General features: G+C 38.0%; 2 protein-coding genes across 2 annotated transcripts in view; one reads left to right on the top strand and one right to left on the bottom strand.

Annotated features, from left to right (window-relative positions):
* The first annotated feature begins 3,296 nt into the window (after positions 1–3,296).
* Positions 3,297–10,641, top strand: ERMN (ermin). Its single transcript, XM_043576764.1, has 3 exons — positions 3,297–3,747; positions 4,423–4,515; positions 7,509–10,641. Exons 1-3 carry the CDS (start codon positions 3,507–3,509, stop codon positions 8,024–8,026), a joined length of 852 nt encoding a protein of 283 aa, XP_043432699.1. The 5' UTR covers positions 3,297–3,506; the 3' UTR covers positions 8,027–10,641.
* Positions 10,642–16,202: 5,561 nt separating this feature from the next.
* GALNT5 (polypeptide N-acetylgalactosaminyltransferase 5) overlaps positions 16,203–25,119 on the bottom strand; it is a 41,616-nt gene continuing 32,699 nt past the window's right edge. The window contains 3 exon segments of the mRNA XM_043576763.1: positions 16,203–17,094; positions 20,301–20,462; positions 23,562–23,642. Coding sequence (XP_043432698.1) covers positions 16,954–17,094; positions 20,301–20,462; positions 23,562–23,642 — 384 coding nt within the window. The 3' untranslated portion in view covers positions 16,203–16,953.

The following is a 25,119-nucleotide window of genomic DNA, read 5'->3' as shown; positions in this document are numbered from 1 at the left end:
ATTACTATTATATCTTTATGGATAAAACATCCTATGTTTTATTTGGTAGTTGGATAGACTCATCTTGGTGCTAAATGTATCTTGTGTCGCCATGTGCTTGTAGGACAAATAATGTACGTTACAAACGTCTACCTGACCTCCTATTCTGTAGGACAGCATAAAGACTCTGCTTTTTATAGAGGTGAACATGCTGCATAGACAGAACTCTGGATTATTTTTTTATGTTTCAAAGCTGAACTAATTCTAATGCCAGAAAACAACTGTCAAAGCAGGGCATTCAGAAAGAAGATAATCCAAAGAAGAAAAATAAAACTCCCATAAAAACTAAAGTATAAGTTGAATGTTGTTACAGGGTCACAGAAATATAGGAGTAGGAGAGAGACAAATTAAACTCTCTAAGCTCTGCCATATCCTTGAATTGAAGTGTATGGCAGTCTTGAGGGAATGGAGAACGGGAATTGGAGTCAGGTCTTTAAAGCCAATGCGAGCATTTCTCTATGTCTATGTTTACTGCTGGGCATTCAGTTGAACTTGTGCCCCTTCCTGCCCTTAAGGGCCTCACAATTTAGTATATCCCCACATATTTCTAGCTTTGGTCTTAGTGTCTTCATTTCCCCTGATTCCATTCAATATTTTCTTCTTTCTCCAGATCAAGGGCTATTCCAGCTCTAAGTTGTGAGGCCGTCTGACCTGCCTTTGAAGCTTCAGATTCTGATCTTGGAATTAAGTGGATAACCCTGTTATTCCTGGTGGGAGGAAATTTCCTGGCCTCCCAACCCTGTCCACAGCAGCTGGGCTGTCTGTCTTGGGAAGGCCTTGATATGGCCTCAGGCCCTCTGCTGCCCTCTCCTGGCTGCAACTACTTCTCTGCCAAGGAGATTAATGCATCAGGCTGGATGGAGCCCACTGAGACCTCTGGCCCAAGGAAACATTAGTAGCTAGGCCAAGGATGGCACTAGGTTTCATTTATGCTGCAACCTCATCAGTGAATTTACTAGCTCTGTGACCTTGAGCAAGTTCCTTTATTTCTCTGTGCTTCATTTCATTAGTGTGCAAAATGGGGATGATAATAGCACCTACCTTATAGCACTGTTATGAAAATCAAATGTGTTGCTATTTGTGAACAGTGCCTGGCATATAATAAGTGCTATATAAATATTAAAGAAATCTTTGAAAACTAAGGGAAGGGTACCAGATCATGCCACCTCAAAATACGTCTCTTTGGCATCAGGATTATGTTGAGCCGATTATTTTTGAGAAGGAGCAGACACTGAAGAAGCTCTGAAAACAAACGAGAAGTTACTCTTTCATAGGGGAAACTGACATTTATAAAGAAAATTTCCTGTTATCTGTCTTTATGTATCAGGAAAAGAAAAATGACTAAATCACAAAAGAATCTTACTAATGGAAAAGGCACTCACTCAAATGTGGATAACAAACCTCACCCTTGTTTACTATGCTTTTCCTGGTAACCCGTCATAACTGCCCCCACACCAACCCCCAATATACAACTTTTTTTTTCCTTTTGTCTTTAACTGAAGATGCTATTTAAGTTGGTAGCTTGGGCCTTCAGGGAGTTACTCAGTTATCCGGGGTATCTTCCTTGTATATATCAGGTACACATGTTAACCAACTTTTGTTCCTTTTTTCGTTAATCTTTTATTGCAGGGGTCTCAGCCAAGGACTTAAAAAGGTAGAGGGACCATTATTTTTCCTCTCCTACACAAACAATCAGTGTGTTGGGTAGGGAAGAGCCGGTGATAATAATGGAAAGCGTTCTAGGGTCTGTTAGACATGTCTTCCAAGGACATGTGACAAGAGGATGAGGCCAGAGTGTCAGATACTTGTCATCTCTGCTATAGATCCTAATGGGCTCAGCTCTAAACACAATTTTAAAGGTGACGATTTTTAATTATTTACCAACCTCTATTATTATTCCCTTTAGAAATGACCTAATAGGGAGTCAAATTTACTCAGTTATTCAACTTTTCTATCTATCTGTCTATCTATCTATCTATCTATCATCCATATCTCTTACTTACCTAGTTCGAAGCAGATACTACATGCTGGAGACCTATGTATACAAGCGAACCATGGTCCCTGCTTAGAAAAATCTTAGATTCTGCTTGGTGAAAGAGATGTCACGCAGATAATTGTGCACTTACGTGTTTAATCATAACTGTGAAGAACACTCTGAAGGACAAAATAATGTGAAACAGGAGTCCCATCTTACCCCTGTGGGTCAGGGAAAGTGTCACGGAAGAGACAATATTTCAGCTGAAGAATTGAGATTTAAAGGAACTGGTTAGGCCAGGGATTTGGCCTTGAGGAAGAGAAGGGCATTCTAAGCAGAGGGAGCAGCATGGGCAAAAGTTTCTGGAATCATTTGCACTATATGAGATCCAAAAAAAAAAAAAAAAAAAAAAAGAAAGAAAAGAAAAGAAAGAAAGAAAAAAGAAAAAGAATTAGCATCTTCCTTTAAAAAGGAGAGTAAGTAGCAGGAAAGGAAAGGAAGGTAAGTAGCAGGTGTTTTCCATAAGTACCAGTTTCCCTCAAGGGCAGAATATGTTGGTGCTCTATAATTTTACCAGCATCAGGTAATATCAATAGAGAATATCGAGAATAAATCTGACTGGGGAAAGGGAAAATTTCACGGAGGAAATTCTACTAGGGCTATAAAGGATGGGCTTGGGCTTCAATAGACATAAATAAACTAAAGGAAAAGAAGCTACAGACCAAGTGGATTATTCTGAAATGTAAAAATTTTGGTATTAGCAAGATACAGCAAGATTTGTTTTTGTTTTTGTTTTGTGTTGTTTTGCTTCTATTTCGGTCTTTTCTCTGAGCTCCTGAAAGTACACCATGGAATCTGCTGCCAGAACCACTTACAATAAGGTCGTCCTGTTTACAGGTTCGGTAAGCTGTTTTTATTCTTTAATAAATGAGAAATGATGCCATTATCCCCTACAACATAGCTGAGGTTTTACTTGAACAAAATCCGTTTGGAAATGTTAAGCTGGTGACACAGAACTAATAGGCCTCAAGGTGGTCATTCTCTCTGGATTAAAGCTGTGGAACAATTGTGGCTCCTGTTACAAGGAAAATGACAAAGGGCCATTATGAAAAGGGACAAAAATCTCTGTTCCCAGAGGGGGGACTGACAAACTGAAAGTCCCCATCTACATGCCAACACAAAAGCCTGATTGCCTCAGATTGTTTGTTTATGTAAATCAAAAGGCTGCCATTAATTCAGCAAGTGGGGCTGCTCAGTGACAAAGAAGGTGGTGATTGGCCGGATGCTTGCTCGTGGGCTGGTGGCAAATCTAACAAATCCTATTGCTTTGGTTCTAAGCTCTATCTGGATACCTTTAAGAAAAGCAGCATTTATTATGTACTAAAGTAAATACTCTGTATTCTTAGAGTAGGGGTTGGAACACTTCTATCAAGGACCTGTTCACTCAGTTTCCCCAAAGCTGTCTCCACATCGTCTAGCGCAACTGCACATCATGACAGACGTTCCCGGGACATTCGGTCAGGCTGAGTGCAACGGGGATACACCACCTGAAAATGGTCAACAACCAATCCCTAAAACAAATGAGGGAGCCAGTGATGTGGATGGCACCCCACCATACTACCGGGTCGAACGCCGTCTTGAAGACTTACCCACAGAAGGAAATCAGGAGAAAAATGAAAAATTACAAGGGAATAGGCTTGTCAGCTGGTCCACCGATGGGGAGCTTCTCAAAGGTAAAGCATTTTCCTTGTCTTCGATTTGCTTGATTTGGCATATAAACTCACTCAGGATTCTCTTTTGATAAACCATTATGACAGGAATGTGCTGTCCTTCCTCCCACCCGTGTCCCAGACCTGAGCAATTGTTCTACTGGAGCTGGATAGCAGAAGGACAAAACTTCTGCCTCAGGTCAAATTCAGGCTTCTTTCTTTGATAGCTCTGGGACCCTAGACATCTCCCCTCCCCTCCTGAAGCCTTAGCTTTCTCTGTTAGCAGAAGGCAGAAGTGACAGTACTGACATTTGTACGGTTGTTGCAAGGATTACTCAGTGTTGCTTAAACGTTTGCTGCCGTTATTTATTATTATTGTCTATAGCCCACATATTACTTAAGCAAAGGAAATTCAGTATTTCAAGGTTTTCTTCTGAAATATACCTGAATGTATCCCAATTCATGGTTCTATACCTTTATATAGATGTAAAGTGAGAGGTTATCCTTATGTTTATAAGTAGGAACCAATGAAGAAATGAACTGGAAGAAGTGAAATGGTTACTTTTAGGGATCACAATTGCAAATCAAATAGATCTACCTAGCTAGAGTCTAAATTGATAACTTATTTAAACCTGAATGGCTTTAAGTATTATGGGATTAATCTTGTGGGTGTCTGTTGTTTTTTGTTTTTCCCCTCAGAGAAACCAGAAGAGAATCTTTTTATTGTTCGTAAGGCTGTGGCAGATCTTTCTCTCCAGGAAACGAGTAGTGATGAAATGACATTCAGAGGAGGTAAGACGAACTTCCATTTTGTACACTGAAATTGTTTGACTGAATATGGATGGCAGGTTTTGCATGGGATATTGCGTGAGTGTGGTGTTGAAAAAGCAATCCAGGCAATGCCTTCAAAAACTCAGAGCTGCTAGAGACAGATAAGGGAGTAGTCCTGATTATCTGTGGGTTTCACCTTTAGGAGTATTCTAGGAAGATCAAGACTAATACTGACTGGATTGGCATAACTGACTGACATGCCTTGACCTAACCGTATGATATCAGTTTCTCAGTAAGTTAGTCCACTAAATCGATCCTTTAACAAAACAGCAACGACAACAACATCAACAACAACAGGTTTATTCAGTGTCTCCAAATCTGTGTCAGGTTCCTTGCAAAATATGAATGTTTCATAAAGGGGTTTGTCCTAAAGTTTTACCTAAAATAACACTATAAATTAATTTGATCTGTAGAAAAATTCCAGGCCTCTGATGCAAGCAGAAGATGGTTATATAATTCTTGTTAATGAAATCTCCCAGGTGATAAAGTTAATTTTAATTGTGTTCTTTCACAAAATGAGAGAATATTGATTTTTAAATTTTTTTTAACGTTTATTTATTTTTGAGACAGAGAGAGACAGAGCATGAACGGGGAGGGTCAGAGAGAGAGGGAGACACAGAATCTGAAACAGGCTCCAGGCTCTGAGCAGTCAGCACAGAGCCCGACGCAGGGCTTGAACTCACGGACCGCGAGATCATGACCTGAGCCAAAGTCAGATGCTTAACTGACTGAGCCACCCAGGCGCCCCAAGAGAATATTGATTTTTAAGAGACTTATATTTCAAATAAACTCAAGAGACTAAGAGACACCAAATCTTTCAGACTTTACTTCTGAGAAGATATCTACGTTGAAGCAATTTCCAAATCAAGTACAGGATAAACACCTATTAATGAAGCACTCATTTCCTCTTTTGCTGCCATAAACATCTTGTCTCAAAATTGAAGTCAGTTCATTAGACCTGAGCGATTTAGCTTAGTTAAGACCTTAACAGGAAACAATGTGGAAGAGATACATTTAAAAATATATATATATTAGAACATCGCATAAAATAATAGATACCAAAAAAGACAGGGATGTGACTGGCAGTTTCTCGGGTTTGTCCACTTTGCCTGGATGCCTCTCAGACTATCTGCTATCCATATGTAGTGGTGGAACCTCCATTATTGTAGTAATGTAGTAAGGAACAACCATTTTTAAGCTTTTACATTATCACATGTCATTTATAAAACTTATGCCCCGTGAAGTGAATTAAATAACTTCTTTGCCCTAATCTTTCTGTTCCCAATGTAGCAAGTTCTCAGAGGCAGGGATGTCAAGGTCCATCAGGAGACCCTTTCAAATTTCTGATCAGGAAGTCTGCTGGAGACAGCAGTTTGCTGGAATCTTTCATTTTTATCAAACAGAGAATGAATGCAATCTGGATTTTCAAGTAGATGGTCTCAGGGTGAATTTTTCCCAGAATAAATCCTTTTGTGTTTGGTGGAACATATGTTTTTCCTGTAAGACACATGTTGGTGTCTCCTGTTTTCACAATGACAAACAGCTATAAAGTCTCCAAAGAGAATACTCCTGGGTTGAAAATAGCAAGATGCTAAAAAAACTGAGGAAAAGCTGTAATTTAAATTCAAGAAGTAATTTCATGCGTGACAACTCCAGGCCTGAGTCATGATATGAGCAAAAAGATCAGTTTTTCTTCTTCTTCTTCTTCTTCTTCTTCTTCTTCTTTAAAGATCAGCTTCTTTGTTTCTGTGGGGGGAAAAAAGTGAATAAAAGAAAGCTTAATATTATAGCAAACATTCTAACATATATTTATTTACAATGTAAAGAACATTGACTAGGCACCAACATGCTGATAGGAACCGTGTATAACTAGTTAGGAATGATAATCCATCTTTACTTCTGTCTCTTTTTACGAGTTTACAATCTGGTTCCTGTAGTTGGGGAAACAAAACAATGAAAAAAAGAATGAAAATTCTTAACTGGGCATGGATTTGTGAACATCTTTCAGTAAAAGTAGAAAATCGTGGAGGGGAAAGGCAAAGAGGAACATTGTCTCTCATTTTATTTTAAAGACTCTTATGGTGTTGAAAGGGAATAGTGAACCCAGGCCCAACAAGGGACACAATCCAGACAATATCTTGGAGTCATGCATACGATAGACTGAAACTTCCCACAGAAGTCCCTTTAGAGGGGCACCTGGGTGGCTCAGTGGGTTAAGCATCTGACTTTGACCATGATCTCATGGTTCCTGAGTTCGAGCCCTCTATCGGGCTCTGGGCTGACAGCTCAGAGCCTGGAGTCTGCTTCAGATTCTGTCTCCCTCTCTCTCTGCTCCTCCCCCACTCATGCTCTGTCTCTCTGTCGATGATAAACATTAAGAAAAAAAATTAGAAAATATATATATAAAAGAAGTTCCTTTAGTGGTGAAAGCCTAGAGAACAACTTCCACTCTCCATTCTCTTATAATTAGCTCTCTTTAGCATGTAAAATAAATATTGTTCTGATATGCTGTAGTAATTGTGCAGATATGCTGATGTGATCTGCTTGAAAAGTGAAATTTGTGATGAATTAAGCCATGTAAAAGTCACTCCATGATACCAAACCACTTGATTCAGTTGTCTTTAGGGACATGTCTAAAATGATAGGCCAATCTAGCTATATAGAGATGATCTCAGCATGATTTTTAAATCTAGGCTCTCCAGAAATCAGAGGCAGATCTTAGACTACATTGTGTGTGCTTTGGGGGGCTTGGTGTTATAGTTAGTCTAGCATTTGACTCCTGACCACCCATGGCCCAAACTAATTAGATGGTGCAACCCATTTTATTGTGTAAAACATACCCATAGCCCACAGAATAATATCCTATAAAGAATATTGTGGGGAAATGATTGTCCAGAAAGGTAATTTAAAGAATAACAGCTGGGTATTTCAATTATGAATTGATTTTGCTACAGGGTATCAATGGAAGAAGATACCTCTGAGCCTCAGTAACCAGGAAATAAGTAGACAGGAAAGGATTGCTGAACAATCTCTAGAAGAGAAAGGAGAGGAGGACGGGAAGAACAAAGCTCATCAAGCAACTGAAATTGAATGGTTGGGATATCGGAAACCTAGCCAAGTCGATGTGTTGCATTCTAAACATGAGGAGGAGCAAGAGGTTTGGGATGAAGAAATTAATAACGATGATGATGATGGTTGCAATGATGACGAAGATGAAGTTCGAGTGATAGAATTTCAGAAAAAAAATGTTGAAGATTCCCAATTAAAAGAGGAAGGAAATGCAAATGAGGACTCCCCACTGAGCAGCCCTAGTTCCCAACCTGTGACACCTGATGAGCAGCCACCCTTTGGGAAGAAGAGTGATATCTCCAGAAATGCTTATTCAAGATACAATACAATATCCTATCGGAAAATCAGGAAGGGGAACACCAAACAAAGAATTGATGAATTCGAGTCAATGATGCATTTATAAACTAAATGGAACTGAGAAGTTCTTGTGCCCACTAAAGCAAAAGCTAATTCTATTTTCCTGAGATGCGTCTTTGCCTGCCTTATTTGAGTCATCCCCTTTAAAGATGTGAGAGGTTAACCCCTGCTTCACTGTAGAATAATATGGAAATAACCCTAGACAAAATTCAGTCTGGTAACCTCAATCAAAACGCTTTAGATTCATTCTTGGGCATTTGCTTTTTAAAACTTTACTAATATAGCCTCGTGTGGTAAGCACTAGATAGCAAATAGCAAGCACTCGTGGAGACTGTGGCATGATTTGGCTTTAAAAGTAGCAACACTGGAAAACACAGTCTTCAAATGAAAGAGGACTCTTAGAAATGACCTGTATTTCTTTTGGTATCTTTCTTCCTGTACATTGAGGGTGCTGGAAAGACTGGTTCAGTTCTCTTTCTTTTAAATATGCTTTTATAGATTCTGGCAATAAGCTTTCCAAAATACTTTGCCTTTCCTATTATCTTCAGAAAAGATTTTAAGTGGTTTTCCTTGGCATCTACAGAGTGAAAACTCTGTATAGGCCTCCTTCCTAGGTGTTATCATTCACTGAATTTTCTCACTAGAGGGGCTGAGCAATTGTCAGTCAGGACGATTGTGTTGACTAAATGTTGGCTTTATGTTCTCAGGATGAATGAAATTCATTGTAAGGTTGGTACAAGGAGGGGCTAGAAGATGGGTGGGCAATAGATTAAAGAGTCAGTTTATTTCTGTGACGGAAAATAAAATCTCATCTGGCATAGTTAAATTCATTAAAAATGAAAATGACAGCTTCGGTGAAATTTGAAGAGGATATCCTTCTGTATTACTATACTTGCTCTTATTAACAGTATCTCAGAAGAATTTTCTTTCCTTAGAAACCCAAGAGAAGTCTCGTCATAACTGTACTAGTTACTATGAAAATGGAAATAATTATCTTAGGGTATTTTCAAAGTAGAGCGTGAGCCTGTATTTTTAGTGAGAAAGCTCTGATAGTTGGGAATATATAATTTACTGGACCTCAGCCCAAATCAAGATGCTTAAAATTGTACTTATGGAGCTTCACTCAAACCGGTGTGTCAAATAATGTATTGAATATTTATGAAAAGGGAGAGTCTATATTTATATTCTTAGATAGTTTCATAATTTTTCATTTCATGCTTCCATATATATCACTCTGAACTTTCTGTCACCACCGTTAAAGATATTTTTGGCCCTGCAAATAAAAAGACAATTCCTTATTGTCTGAATGTAATACAGTCTTCATTGTACTATTCAACCCTTTGTTTATTTCTTTTTCATTTTGTGAAAAACCCTGGGTTAGCCCTTCTTAGATTATTGCTTATTTATGTGTAACAAATCCTGCACATTCTAATGGAAATTTCTTTAATTCTTCCTGGTCATATATTTCCAGGGTATCATGTACTATTATTTACTGTTTACAAGACTCAATTTTGAATTCAAGATTGAAGTGCTCCTTTTATTCTTTCAAACAGATATTTTGCAACCTGATCACGTAAAAGTTCTGTCACTCTTCATCTGTGGAACTTAAAGATTTCATTCTTGACAATGCAAGTTCTCAGAATAAAGCCAGGGAAATCGGGTCTTTCTTGATAAATTTAGGTAGAAGATTAGTGCACTAGGACAATTTCCTATTTATTTAGATCCTCTAAATCATTCCACCTGGACAACCTATTTTCTTTTCTGGATTACTGATGACCCCTACAATTTTCCACTTAACTTCAAAACACAGTATTGTGTTATCCATCATGGAATAGGAGCATTTTGTTAACCTACCATCAGCAGAGCCTATATTATGAACTGTTCCAGCGGAAGTGTTGAATCCCTGTGGAATCTGAGTGAGGTGGGTGGTCTACGGCCACCATCTATAGTGTGACACGGCCAAGCAACCAGCTCTTATGGGGATCCAACGCCTAGTAACCGTGGCCTTTTTAGCTTTGTGCTCTTACCAAAAATTAACCAACCACAAAATATTTTGTCAACAAAGACTTTTTCGGGGTAAGCTCAAGGAGTAAATGCTTAGTGCTCATGGATGAGGCAGTGTAGTTGCAAAAGAGCACTGAAACCATTCTTTGACATTAATGCCCACTGCCCTGTGCTGCCATCTTACACGAAGGCCATAGACTTGAGTGATTATAAGTAACACGAGGGGTTAGATGACTGTTTGATTCTTTATAACCTAGGAAAGGCAAGGGTATGATTCAGATTGCACGAGGGATATTTAACATATTAGACACTCCTATGGGATAAATTAGAACACAAATTGGTAATTATACTGGAGGATTTACTGCTTTTGTGATTCAAGCTTTGAGCGTGGAAGAAGGACTCTGGTACCTGGTAGGAGGGAAATTGGTTTATTGTGAGAATGTTGATACTTCTTACACGAGTTTTAATTTTTCTTAGTTTTTGGGTGAACAGGAATTAATAAAAAGCTCTGTTTCATAGTCAATATAAAATTCACCTTTCATATAATGCTACATTTAAAGGCATGGAATATGTCCGAATCTGTCTATCATCTGTCTACAACTTAAATAAAAAACTGCTGTGTCTGACTTGCTCTCAATAAAAGTTTGTGTCCTTGTTTTTGGTGTCTAGAATTTATTTTCTTTAGCTGCTTTTTAAAATGTAGAAAGAGCCCTTGCATACCAACAGCTACTAAAGATTATTCATAAATGCTGTTTAGAAACCAACAGAACACCTTATTTAAAATCAAAACAGCATTATTTCAAAAAGGTCTTAAAATGGTTGTGTAGAAAATTGCAAAAAAAAAATTTCTGGTGGATACATATGTAATGTTCATTAAAAAAATCTTTATTATTTTTTACAGGAACTGAGCCCTTGTTTTAGATACATCTTAATTCCAATAACTTGAAAAACATATATATAAATATATAAATATATAAATATATATATATAAATATATATATATATGTATCTTTACAGTCATCAAAGTAATACATTTAAACCATGATGACACTTTTATAGTAATTGTTTCTGCACATTCACATGGGGTAGTACTTTTGGTACATTTTCTAATGAAGAACGGACATTTAAGTTTTTCAAAGTGATAGGAAAAAAAATATTTAAAATACATACTAATAGAGAATTATGGAAAAAGATGAAGCACTGGGGTATCATAAAGAAGAAACATGTTTGACCACATGAGAAAGGCAACTACTTTTAAAGCCTTAACTTTCATTGCTCTATAAAAACAAGAGGGTTATAAAAAGTAATGTCGAAAGTTACAGCAAACATTTGCCAATATTAAAATATCAGACAGTAACATAATAAATATGAATACCAAAATGTGCATATAGCTCACGAAGAACACGAGGCGACTAAGCCATACAATCAATGTAAACACAATGACGTGGGCAGTAATCAACAGCAGCGGTCACTGAACAGATAGATACGTGACAAGTTACAAAATCAAAGGATGATATCTAGTAATTAACTGCCAGTGTGGGAGAGTTTTGGACAGGAATTTGGAAAGTAATTTGCGGTTTTAGTTCAAAACGTAATATTACGCATTTGATTCTTTCTTTGTAATGACTTCAGTTGGGCAGAGGCAGGAAAAAACGGATACTTCAAAATGTTCAAATTACTCTAAATTCCTTTATGCTCCATAGTTTTAATCTCGTTCTGTTAACAGAATGAACAGATGTTTTCATTAACTCTACCTTTGCCTTCTCTTGTTTCTCTGCCCACTTCTTCTAGATAATATGTATAAAACTTGCAACATTTAGGCAGTTGTCTGAAGGAAGAGAATTAAGTCATGTGCATATTCCTGAGTGAATAAGCATCTTGATAATTTAAAGTTTGGTTACTCCCTTCAAGTATGGAGAACAATACCCAGAGTGAAAGTCTACTGGAGACGTTTTGTCCAGAAAGCCAGATTCAGACAAGGCTGTGCACCTAAAATAATTCAAAATATCTAAACACATTTCATAGTTTTCTTTATTTGTGAGTAGAAACTCTTGGTTTTATTTTCTCTCACTTCAAAACATAAGAGATAGAGCCTCATATATTTATATGTACACACATATATATAAATATATACACATATTTATCTATATAAATATAAGTTTATTTACATATATATTTAAAAAGATTGATTTTTTTGGTCAAGTAATCTGTGCTCTCAAAAATTAGTGTTAATATCTTATATATAGGTTATATTTTATATAGATATTTATGACTAATATCCTTGAACTGGCAAATACCAATCAATAATAAAATAGAAAGCCTTTGTTATCAAAAAAATTATTTGTTACTTATTTGATGGCAACTATCATCATTAGAAATGCAACATATTAGAAGTTTGCTCTATCTACTGAATATGAGAACTTTCCTGTATGTTTTTGCAAAGTGATGATTCACATAAGTTTGCAAACAGACCCTAATTGGGATGGTAACTATTAGCTGCCCCATTAGGTTGAAAACAGAGGCATTAAATCTGCTTGTTGTGAAGGGGTTTCCCCCCTGCCCCTTTCTTTTAGGTCCTTTCTTTTAGGACCACCAACACCTGAAATATCCATTAAACCTCAGCAGGAGTAGATAATGCTTTACATTGGCTTACTCAAATCTGTCCATGGAATGGCTGTTTGCCAGAAATAAATATTTTGTGTACATCAGCTTTGGTTACTGTTCCTTTTCTCATTTCAAGGCATGCAGCTTGTAGCAATGTTTGAATAACCTACACAAAAGTTGTAGAAGCACTATGGTGACAATCTGCACAATGTAGTAAAAGTTACAAGACTTGGTTTGTATTTTAAATTAAAGGACCCTTCAATTTTTTACTTCCCACCTCTGTTCAAACTGGACAGTCTTTCAGCTCTGATTAATGGTTGGTAGAAGAAAGGGTCGGCAGTATTATTTACAGAGAAGCAATTTCTCTATGTCTGCTTCTCCTTCTCATATATGTTATAGGAAATGGAAAAGAGTATGTCCTCCACGAAGTCAAGGAGATGGACTATTGCAAAGCATGTGGGCGTAGCTAACCTTAAGCCTACATTTCGGTTGATTAACAGAAAGGATGTAGCCTTTTATCCTATCTATACAACAGCCAAGAAAGACCTAAGAAGCTTGACATCACAATGAAGGGATTTTAACTGAGTCCACCTGAGTTGACCTCTCTACGTAAAAAACAAATCATAGCAGCATGCTGTAGTCAAAGAGATTCTTTGCTTCTCCTTCTCCTCCTCTTCCTTCCCCTCCTCCTCCTCCTTCTTCTTCTATCTTCTTTTTCTTCCATCTTCTTCTCCTTCTCCTTCTCCTTTTCCTTCTTCTTCCTCTTCTTCTTCTTCTTCTTTTTCTTCTTCTTCAGACAGAATGGAAACTAAATTTTAATCTCTTACTCGTAGGATGATTTTAGACAACCCCTCTCAGCCATCCTCCTTGTCTGCATATTGGGGAGAAAAAGACCTAACTCATGGAGTTGTGCACAACAGTGAGATGGGGCATAAACAGTGCCTAGCACATCAAAGATACTCAGAGATAATTAGTTCTCATCTCTTTTCCCTTTATTCCCTGTAAATACCTTGTTTTTTATGGAAGATATTGGGACCCTCACCTGCGACATATTTCTTTTCTATGTTTGAATGGGAAGTTAAAGTTGTTAAAACAAATAAAATGGTACTGGCTGGCTGGCCTCAACCCCACTCTCTTACATGAGAGCCCCTTGAAAACCATTCTAAGCCATTCATAAAATCAAGGTGGACTGGAGAGATTGAATTCCTACGTACAGTAGCTGGTATCTTTTTACTCCTCTACAATCCCTAAGGCGATACTATAAGCAAGGGTTTTTCATATCGAGAATATTTCCAGATTAGTTGTGGAGAAGCTAACAGTACATTGTGATTATGGCATATGGTGGTTTTGGGGCCCTGTGAATGACAGCTGATTGAACGTCAGCAGACAGAAATGAGCAAATTTGATGCTAGCGATGAAACATGGCTGTACCAACAACAGCTCTGTCATCTTTTAGGGAGAAGTTCTGGGTAACTGTTGAAAAAGAGAAAGAAACTGGGCAAACTGAAAGGTTCAGAAGTACTTGGATGGTCTGGTAAGTTAGCTTTTGATCAAACAAGTCCTGTGAAATATTACCAAAACTATGCTTGTGTTTAAAGTAACAAAATGTATAGACGCTTTTCTAAGAAAAGGCAATGACTCAAACCAATTCAGGGAAAACTCTGAAGTCCCTGTAACACTGCCTCCTACTGATGGATTTAGGGCTGAAGAGGACCCTAATGTGTCCCATTCAAGGTTTCTCACTAGAAGTACTAGAGACCTAGTAGCATTTACTCCTTTACTATAGTCTTCTAAAAATAGAATTTAGAGGATAATGCTTAAAAAATGTTGGTAGGAGATTTCACAATTAGTCAATACTCTTAAATTTAGGTCTATAAGGTTTCTAACGAGTGATTCATTGCTTGAATCTCAGAGCAATAGAAAAATACATGGTAAAAGCTGTTTTTAAAATTCTTTCTAAGAATAAACATGTCACATATGAAAATAATCCTCTGCGATATTGACAGTATGGATTCAAATACAGCTTCATATTATGAGCATGTCATGGTGAAGTCAGGGAGAGTGTGCACTAAACAGACTATAGAAGTTTTGTTTTGTTTTGGTTTTTTTGTGAAAAACATTCCAATTTCTTTCATTGGTATGCCCAAAGATAAGTGAATCCAAACCATAATTCGTCTTTTTCTGAACAGAGTTGATGTTTTTCATGGAAACGTTTTTTGAATAAAAAGAGAGTTTTTACACTGGGGGAAAAAATAAAATAAAACCTTTCAACATTTTTGCAGTCACACAAATAATTGCATGAGGCACTCAGCAGATTCAGTTTGGGTCAGCAATTCAGTTAGTCCTTTGGCAACTGGCTTGTGTTTTATCCGTTTTGAAAAGAATTATCTCATTTTCTAGTCATTCTCTTATCTCATCTGCAATGTCAATTATCAGAACAAAACATCTTAAATACGATGCAAATAGGCAAACCTATTTTCCCTTCTGAGTCATAGTTATAGTTCCGCTTTTGTGTAATTAATTGGGAGATAAAATTAAATTTTAGATAGGAAGTCAGAATTAAGATGCCCAGTTTTACCATCAGCTCGACTGAACAAAGTTTCATTTGTTTTTATATTAACAAGTGTATACCATGGTTATCCTACAGAGACCCAACTCCAGCGAAAAGCTTTATGTATCTCTATCTTAAGAATGCTCTAGATCAGATTTGTTTGGGCCAGTGGCTTGGGGCAGTGGAATGAGCCCTCTCTGTAGAGATCCAAATTCTAATCATCACTAACTGGTGTAGGATTTTTAGACACATAATTCATCTTTTGGGTATCAATTTTCTTACTAAAAAAACAGTATAAAAGATACTAGGATTTCTAAAACCTTTTCTAGTATGCCTAAGTATTGGCATCCCTAATATTAGGAGCTCAGTTTGGACCAAAGAAAAATTGGACTTTGTCCCCAATTTATCGGTGTTATCACTAGGTCCACATCTATGGCCTTATTCCCCACTCCCACCCCACCCCATAGAGGTGCTATATTCCCTTTCTTTTTTGGCCAAGTCTAGATCAATTTTTTTTCTTAACTCTCTTCCTGAGGGTTGTATATTCTTATTCTCTTCCCCTTTCATTATGTTTACTTCATTTTATTTCTACTTTGGAATCTTTTAGAGCTTTTTAAACATATTTCAACCCTGTGAATGCTGTTAAATCTAAAATACTATTTTATATAAATCTTTAATATTTTTCAGTGCTTTATTTCTTTTTTTAAAAAAAATATGTTTGTTTGTTTATTTATTTATTTTGAGAGAGAGAGAGAGAGAGAGAGAGACAGCCAGCACAAGCAGGGGAAATGCAGAGAGAGAGGGAGAGAGAATCCCAAGCAGGATGCAGGGCTCTATTCCATCATGGGATCATGACCTGAGCCTAAATCAAGAGTCAGAGGCTTAACTGACGGAGCCACCCAGGTGCCCCTCATTGCTCTATTTCTGCTTTATTTATTTCAGCTCCTCTTATCTGATCTTGCATTAGAGCGTGTTCAACGATTAAGTGTATTTTTCGTGACTGTGTATTGTGACCCACCCAGTCTTTTTCTTTGCCTTTTTTCTTTCTTTTTTAACGTCCACATAGGTCTAGGAAGTTGCTACTAAGACTGTTTTTTTTTTTAAGTGTAGCTTTAAAAGCACAAAATGAATTAAAACAATGTCTATGTCTAGAATTGAATCAGCATTTGACTTCCTCACTGAAAATTTTTTTCCATTGACTCATATGGGGAAAAAACAAAACAAAACAACATTATGTAGTCCTCTAGATTAAAGCTCTACCATTGGGGAGTATGATATTGATACTCTTCACACCGGTAGGCGAACATGAGTGCAGTTGGAAGGGACTTCATCAAGATGGCAGCTGCGTGTGTTTCTAAGGTCTTTTCACCATAGGAACTCAAGTCATTGTTTTATTAAAAATAGTAAATAAAGGTCTAGGTTCTCATTGATGATACCAACTTGTGAGGCCCAAGGAGCTGGTTATTATCAGACTCAGTCATCATGAATATCACTGTGCTTCCTCCAGTACTTTTGGCTTCATTTCCAGTTACCTGTTTGATCACATAGGGAAGCTTGCAGGCTGAGGTCCAGCACAGGACAGGAAGCAGGCAATTCAAAAGGCCACCTAGAGTTGAAGAAGGACTCCAATCCAATGTTAGACTGTTTCCCTGAGCTCACTCTTGGTTTCTTAACTATTGTGGGTTTTTTAATCTCCTATTCAAGGGCTATTAATTTTGAGAATGTAAACTACCACGGAGAAACACAGTCCCCACCTCCACTGTAATTTTCACAGTGTCTAATGGGTTTACTGGATAAAAAATATTAGTTGCTCTTTAGTCTTCATAATATTTTTCAAATTTCCACTTCTGATACTGCTTCACTGGGTCACAAGCAGCAACTTTCAGGGTCTTCTGAGAAACATTTCCTTCTAAGCATAACAACTGATGATAGTTTCCAAAAACAATGTGATTCACCTAGAAAGAAAGAGAATCTGGAATGAGCCACAGAATGAATTTGACAACTGCCATATAAAGAAATACAAACTGATAAAAAAAAGATAATTATATTTTTGATTCTTCAGGAATTCTTCTTGCCTAAATTAACAACATGCATACAGTCTTTAGACTGTATTAAATTTGTCTCTATCTCACTTCGCCAAGCTACAAGGCTGTTAAGACTTTTACGACTTCCTCAGGGAGGAGGCAAAAGATTTATTTTCTGACAATAGGTTTGATTACTCTATTATTTAAAGAAAATAATTCCATACAGCATTTACTATATTTGATGGATGATGGTTCTCTAATTGATGGTGATCATGAAAAAATACCCATTGCAAAAAGTGAGTTAGTTAATGTCTTAATTGAGTTCATACCTTAGAATGCAAACTTGGAATACAAAGTGCTAGAAATGATGTATATATTTATAATCTTTCCACCATAATCTCTGATAGTACATAATACCTGATGTTCAGAAAATCCAGAGGTACTTAGAAAAAAGTCAAAGGTATTTCAGAGAAGTTCTATTATTGGTTAATATTTACTGAATATCCTAGAAATAATGGATAACCAATTTAGAACATGCTTATGGCTTTATATATTTTTTCACCTTTTAATTCTCTCAATTTTCTATGACTATGACAAAGGTAATCTTAATCATACGTACATTGTTTTGAACTATTCAAAAGAATATATCAAACAGGGGTGACTTCATAATAGTTTGTTTTAAAGATGTTCCTACAAAAACATTGTCATCTGTAGGACTCTGGTAAGACGGTGTTTGAGTATGCTCAAGGTTTTGTAAAGGAGTTGGCCTTGAGCAAAATCATCCTGGATTATCTACAATGTTCTGCCAGTGGATTATAAAGTGGTAACTGAACAACTTGTCCCCAACCTAAAGACATTTGATGAGGGAACCAGTAGTGGAGGGTCATTCCATGCCCCATAGGTAGTATTTAGAAGCTACCTATGAAATGATTTCCTTTTAGGTGTCCATAATCCAGAGCATTTGGGTGGGTGGGCTTAGAGAACATATTTGAAATGCAGGTTGGAAATGTATCATTTTAACAATGCATTGGTATTCAGGGTCAAACTCTCTATTACCCTACTTCCTTCCATGAAGCTCTCAACTCCTAATGCTAAAAGAAAAGATATGTTCTTGTTACTCATAGTCTTATTCTCCATTTCTCTTAACATGCTTTGGAGGATTCAGGAGGTTTAGTATAAAAACTACCAAAATACTCAAAAAATAAGGAAGGCTATTATTAAGATATTCATCTCCATAACATCTAGCAGCATGGAAATGGGGAACCGAAGGCAGAAGGCAGCTATGTGGCATGATACAAAGTCACAGGCACAACCAATGTCGGGAAACAGCTATCCAATTTTTGCTATCTTAATTAAATTACTCTCTTTACAAACTGGTTTACCATTTAGAGGGACCAAAATAAACCTATATAAAAATCAGCTAAGAAGGCTTAAGTTCTCAGTGGGGTCAAGCCAGTTTGTAAATAAGACCTATGTGATTTAAGGGCTGCTTACTCCTAAATATTTTCTCACCAGACTGAATTTTTTTCCTGGTTAACAGATTCACTTCTGGAAATGAAAAATGTGTTCTCATTCTCATCCTTTCTCTCCCCTGCACCCACCACCTCCCCCACCACCTCCCCCATCACCCCACCACCTCCTGCTTTTTTGGCATAAGGTTAAGGAAGCCAAAGAGAATATTCAATAGATGTTTATGCATTTTCCCAACACCATGAAATATAAAATTAGTAACTTGTACACTAGTAATACTTCATTTTTCTGAATAAGTCAACAAGAGCCATTATCACTAACAAGGAAAAAAAAATGTCCAGAAGGAACTGAAATATAACAGAGAAAATTAAAAGGGAGGAAGGTTGGGAAGCGTGTTGCTCAGACCCTGGTTTTGATCCCCAGTGGGAAGAAAACTGTCATGAAGGGAGTGGTCACTGGTTGTGACATCAAAAGGAATGGAGGCACTCTAAGGAGAAAAAGAAGCATGCTGACTTTGGGGACAGGCCTGAGCAAAATGATGGTCTTCATGCACCCAGTACATTTTGTGGATTTGATGGCTACTTGCTAGTGAGATAGTAGAGACTTTAGGAAGGCCCTCCTGAAACTATTCTTGCCACCCCAAGATCTTACACCAAAGCTTACGATTTGATATCTTGTTAAAATAGAATTGGGGAAGGGGTGCCTGGGTGGCTCAGGCAGTTAAGCATCTGACTCTTGATTTCGGCTCGTGTCATCATCTCACAGTTCGTGAGATCGAGCACTGTGTCAGGCTCTGTGCGGACAGCAGGGAGGTTGCCTGGGGTTCTCTCTCTTCCTCTCTCTCTGTCCCTCCATCACTCACACACACACACACACACACACACTCTCCCTCTCTCAAAAGAAATAAATAAACTTTAAAAAATACCATTGAGGGAAACTGTCAGGACTTTGAGAATGAAGAAGATATAGCAGGGGTGGGCTAGGAAATATTAACAGCTGGACCTCTGGACAAACACCCCCAGATCTGTAGCATGGGTTTATGTAATACTCCCATCATGGCTTGTTTCAAGATACCAATGTGATGTCATTGAATGTGAAGTTAGCGCACAATTAGCTCCTACAAGCTGGTGGGAGCTGGTTCCAACACCTGTTGAGAGCCAGGTCTCTGGTAACCAGGGTGGGGGATGAGGAAAAGTCACCCCTTGTGGAAAGGAGGCAGAATGCCAAAAAAAACGGATTCATCCTAAAGTGCAGGCCTTGTAGAAAGCACGCTGGTTCTTGTTTTCCCCATATACTCTCCTTATAGACTTGTCTGGTGACCACTGAGAACCAGTTCTAGCCCATAAGCGTTATTTTTGCTGTTGTTAGTTGACTGAAGCAAATGACTTACAGAAACAAAGATGCTGATACTAATGTAACCAAGGAACCCGGTGACTTATATTTTAAACAACCTACCTGAAATAAATTTTGTAAAAGAAAAAGAAGGACTTGCCAATTTATAAAAAAAAAAAAATCTGTTTATCTCTCTGTATGAACTTTTATTTTGCCTCGATCATCACAAGCACATTTAAAGGTTCTGAGTGAGGAAGCCGACAATGAGAGTTTTATGTCCCCTTTAATTGGAAGTTGGATTTGTGATAAAGAAGAGGTACAGATATTTTGCTTACCAGTTCCGGATGAAAGACTGATGTTGATTTATGCAGCCATTTTAGCCCTTTGTTTCTGTTATCACAAGGGTGCAGCCTCAGGGCCCCGGTATCAGGGACTGGAGCTAAGCACCACTCTCCATGTTTAATAAGTCTTAGCCAGGTATAATTAAATTGCTGAAGCTGTCGGGAAATGAATAAAGAAAAGGTCACTTTCAGCAGCAAACACAGGTAGGGTCTTTGCTTCACAGTTTTGTTAGCAATGGTTAAGGAGATGGGCACTCTGATCAAATGTTTTGTACCCAAATCCTGGTATTGCCACTTTCAGTTCGGACAGTACGGGCGTACTATTACCATATCGCATTTCATTCTTGTCATTTTTAAGTTGGATAGCAACAGCGTGTATCTCAGAGAGTTGAGGTAATGACTGCTAGGTGTTTATTTAACACACAGTAAGCCCTCAATAAATGTGAGTTGCAATAATAAAAATTATTTAGTGCAGTTAGTACATAGGTGCAAACGGAGGTCATTTCAGGTAACTCGGAACCCCAGATAAGCCTGGTGTTTTGAAGCAGTGAAACATTCAAACCACCTGCAGCCATTAGGGCTACAAGGAGGTCTAAGTCACAGCCCGAAATTACTTTGGTGGAAATGATTATGCTTCTTTAAGAGTATCCAGATTACTGGACTCCTAGAGGCTTTGTAGGAAAGGCCCACAATCTTTCTTAAGGGTAAAAAAATGTTTCTAATGTAAGCAATGTCAAAAATCTTTCTTTGCTGATAGCAGAAAGACTCATCGGGCTCTGCTCTGTTAGCATCCCCTAGTTCCCAAGAATTACTCTTGGAGAAGTCCAGTTTGGGAGAGTTGCTGAAGTCCAAAGTAAATACTGATTCAGGTATTGAAACCAGGTTTTAGATTTTTATAAGTCCTTTCTCCCGTTATTTACAACCTAGTACTATCTGTCTGGTCAATTACTGTATGGCTCTCGGTCTGGGGGACGTCTGTTGTTTTGCACCAATATAAACATAAAAAATAGACTTCTGGTAAAATCTATCTAAATGTTTTTATCTAGTGAATCATTTGTAATGTAACTGAGATGTAAGTTAGATTATCACACTTGTCATTGGGTTAGACCTCACCACTCAAAGGGTACTCCCTGGACCAACATCAGTATCACTGGGGAGGTAGTTGAAACGCCTGACTCTCAGCCCCATCATGAACTATTGAATCGGAATCTGTATTGTAACAAACTTTCCAGGTGATTTGTGTGCACATTAAAATTTGAGATGCATGGTCTTAGGCCATAGTACAAGGAAGCGAGGTGGCTACAAGGAGAAGCTAGATATTACCTTTAGAAGGGACATCTCAACTGGTTGAAAAGTTAATAGTTAATGAAAAGCTAATAGGGGACTTTTTAGGTAAGGTGAAGGATAGAGCTTGGTGGTTAATCCTAGAGATTTATTCCTTTTGTGCTTTTTTTGGATGAATGTTATTAACTGGCTTGGTATAAAGTTTAGTTAATTCGGCCCCAGATAAGTTAACTTCCTCCAACTTTCCCTTACTTCTTATTACTCAAACAAACTATAAGAAGCAGAAGCTAAAAATGAGTAACAAGACAAAAAGGGAGATGGGTGTTTTTTTTTTGAAAGCAGGGGGCTGCATATTCATATTTTCACCTCCTAGTATCTCCTTGAGAGGCTCAGTGGTTATCCAGACTACAGTTTGGGTCTTCAGATAAAATACTGGTTTAATCAGGCATGGAAAATCACTAAAATGATGAGTCTTGAAGGACTGAGTTAAATAATATTTTGCTTTCATATGATTCGGACTACTTGTGGTTTTATAATTTAGGACTTTATTTCCTCTCGGAATGGTTAATATACAAGTTGTGTATTTCAAATGATTTTTGACACATTTCTCTTCCCTCTACCTCCCTTCTTTCCTAATGAAAAGAGAGTTCCCTTAGCTTCAAGTTTATAATCCTTAGCTGAATTATAGCAACACAGATGACAAAGATGCCTTTCTTCTAGTAGCAGCTTTGAATTAAGAGTGGAGAGGAAATGTACTCAAAAACATAAGCTATGTCTTGGGGTGCCTGGGTGACTCAGTCGGTTGAGCGTCTGACTTCGGCTCAGGTCGTGATCTTGCAGTCTGTGAGTTTGAGCCCTGCATCGGGCTCTGTGCTGACAGCTCAGAGCCTGGAGCCTGCTTCAGATTTTTGTGTCTCCCTCTCTCTCTCTGCCCCTCCCCTGCTCATGTTCTGTCTCTCTGTCTGTCAAAACTAAATAAACATTTATATATATATATATATATATATATAGGCAATGTCTCTAAGTCAAAGCAAACAAGTAAGTCTGGGCAAGCCTAGATTGTCATCACAAAATAATTTCTCCACCAAAGTGTGATCTACAATTTTAGGAAGCTGCATTGTACTCATGTACTGATGTTCCTATGAGTTTTATTTGGCACCCAAACCAATAATATCCCCACAGAATGAGAATGGGTAGGGAACGCATGTTGAAGAGGGAGGTCCCATCACTCAGAGCTCACCTCCGGCACTGCAGAGTCCTTACCCTGTGCTCCTGGGCCCTCCTTCCTCCCCTATCCGTTGTGTTCTGAGTTTGTCAGAGATTCGTTGAAGGGTTTTCCATCATGGATCATGGATTATGTAATTTGCATTATATATGCAAATTACACATGCTTCTTTATATGTATGAGAATGGGGAGGAGGGGACTGAATCAAAACAAAATTTCTCCCTTAGATTATTTAAAAATATGTTCTTCCTTCATTTCCTTTATTATTTTATCTTTAGATGTAACTTTTTTTAATTTTTCACATTTTGTGTCTTTATCATTATAACAGTGAACATTTGTGGAGCACTAAGTGTTAAATATCGTTCTACATGTTTCATCGGTATCACATAATTTGATCTTCAAACCTGTTTTAGGGGTAGGGACTGTTATCACGACTATTTACCTAAAGGTTAAAGAGTTTGTAAAGTTAACACACTTTCGAAAGCAGTGGAGCCAGCATTGGGTCCCTGGTGGGTTGACTTCAGTACCCACACTTTTACTCCCTTGCTCGCTGTCTGTACGTTTAGTTGTGGGCTCTCTTATCACCAACCGTATGATTATGTAGAAATGTGTAAATTAATTATTGTTTGTAAACGCGAAAATAAATTTCTCAAGCGAGCAGTAAATGTGCCATACCCTGCACTTATCACCTACACCTGGGCCATCTATCCACTGCACCTATGAGAGAGAAAACCCAGGCCAGGTACCTTGCTGCTTCCGTCACAGTCTTCCAAAGTGGCTGTGGTGTTTTCAATGGAAATGCATTTGCCCAAGGCCACATTAATAAGCTAGGAAGCAAAATATAAAATATGCATTAAGAAAAAAATATTTTGAAGTAGAACAAGACATTCAGAAAACACAGGCCATAAAACTATAATAAGGTTAAAAGATAGTTAAGTTGATAGCTTAGCATTACTTAGCACTATACGATTTTATTGGTTGCTATCTCTAACAGAGACATAATGTAATCTTGCTAAAGTACAGCTTCAATCTGTCAATTTAGGCCTATGATTCAGCCACAGAGCCAACAAACAGAAGCTTTTAATTAACCCTTGCCTGGAATGCTGAATAGGGAATGAGCAAAAGGTAGCATGAGAAGTAGTTATTTTCTTGTCTCAAGTTTTTCTGATGCATACATTAAAAGTCAACGCACATACTTGCAATTTAATCAAACCAACAGTTATGGGCTCTGTTCCCTGGCTGACCCCTCCAAGCTATTTCACTGCTTAGGCACTGAATCATAGATAAATGGAGTCCTTCAAAGAACAGCAGAGTCCAGCTGATTCCCTGTCAGAATCTTCCTAATGACTCAGGCAAGCTACAATTCATTATAGGAAAGTCATGAAAGCTAGTACAGAGCCAAGCTTAAAGACACTATCTGGCAGGCCCCCCAGGTTTTTAGTGGATTTACAGGGTCAAATATGGAGGCAGCTTTCTATAAGTCACCATTTAATGCAGAAAAATGTTGATTCCCTTGCTGTCTTTGACATCTTGGGGAAGGCTAATGAGATGGTGAGTTAATAGGGCAATTTAGACTTCTTAGATTTCTAGAAGAGCTGTGTAGAGTCAAATCTACACTCAGGAAAGCCTTCTGAGCTGGGAGCGGGGGGAAAGTCTTTGTTGGCAGGGACACTATTTGTGCCCTTTCCTGTTCTATCGTGCCTAACACAGAGCTCTAAATCCAGGGTGCTTTATGATGCAACTGTCCAGCTCACAGAGTTGTGAGCCTTCATAACAGCATGCTCACTGGTTGGTCCTCACTTTTACCTGCGTAGCTTAGGTTGCAAGAAAGTAAGGCAAATATTCAGGGACCACCAAATGCAGAAAACAAAACAAAACAAAACCTTTTAGCAAGTGGGAAAATGGCAAATACTGGTAAGCAACGGACTGATATTGTAAGGACAGGAGAAAGAACTTGGGCATGGACAAGCCAGAGAGTTGGGATTGCAGTCTTTCACATGAAGATGGACGACTGTAGACCCTCACTAGAATGGTGTCCCGGGGAAAACAATTTACCCAGTGGCACAGGGAGACAACAAGGGGAGGCTAGATTCTCCCTTGGGAATCTGAACCTTGCATTGACCTTCATTTGGGTTTGAGATGCAAGTTGAACTGCTTGCATTGGATAGGAACTTCGACAGACGTAAAAATAGTGCCAGGGTGGTTACTTCTAGGGTGGCTGGCATGGAAAAGAACTCTAGAAGGACAGAATTTCCATCAGAAATCTCCAAAGAAAGCTCCATTCACAATTTAACGTGACAAATA

This window comes from Prionailurus bengalensis, chromosome C1 (genome assembly GCF_016509475.1).
Source record: "Prionailurus bengalensis isolate Pbe53 chromosome C1, Fcat_Pben_1.1_paternal_pri, whole genome shotgun sequence".
NCBI lineage: Eukaryota > Metazoa > Chordata > Mammalia > Carnivora > Felidae > Prionailurus > Prionailurus bengalensis.
This window is presented reverse-complemented; position numbering and strand designations above follow the sequence as displayed.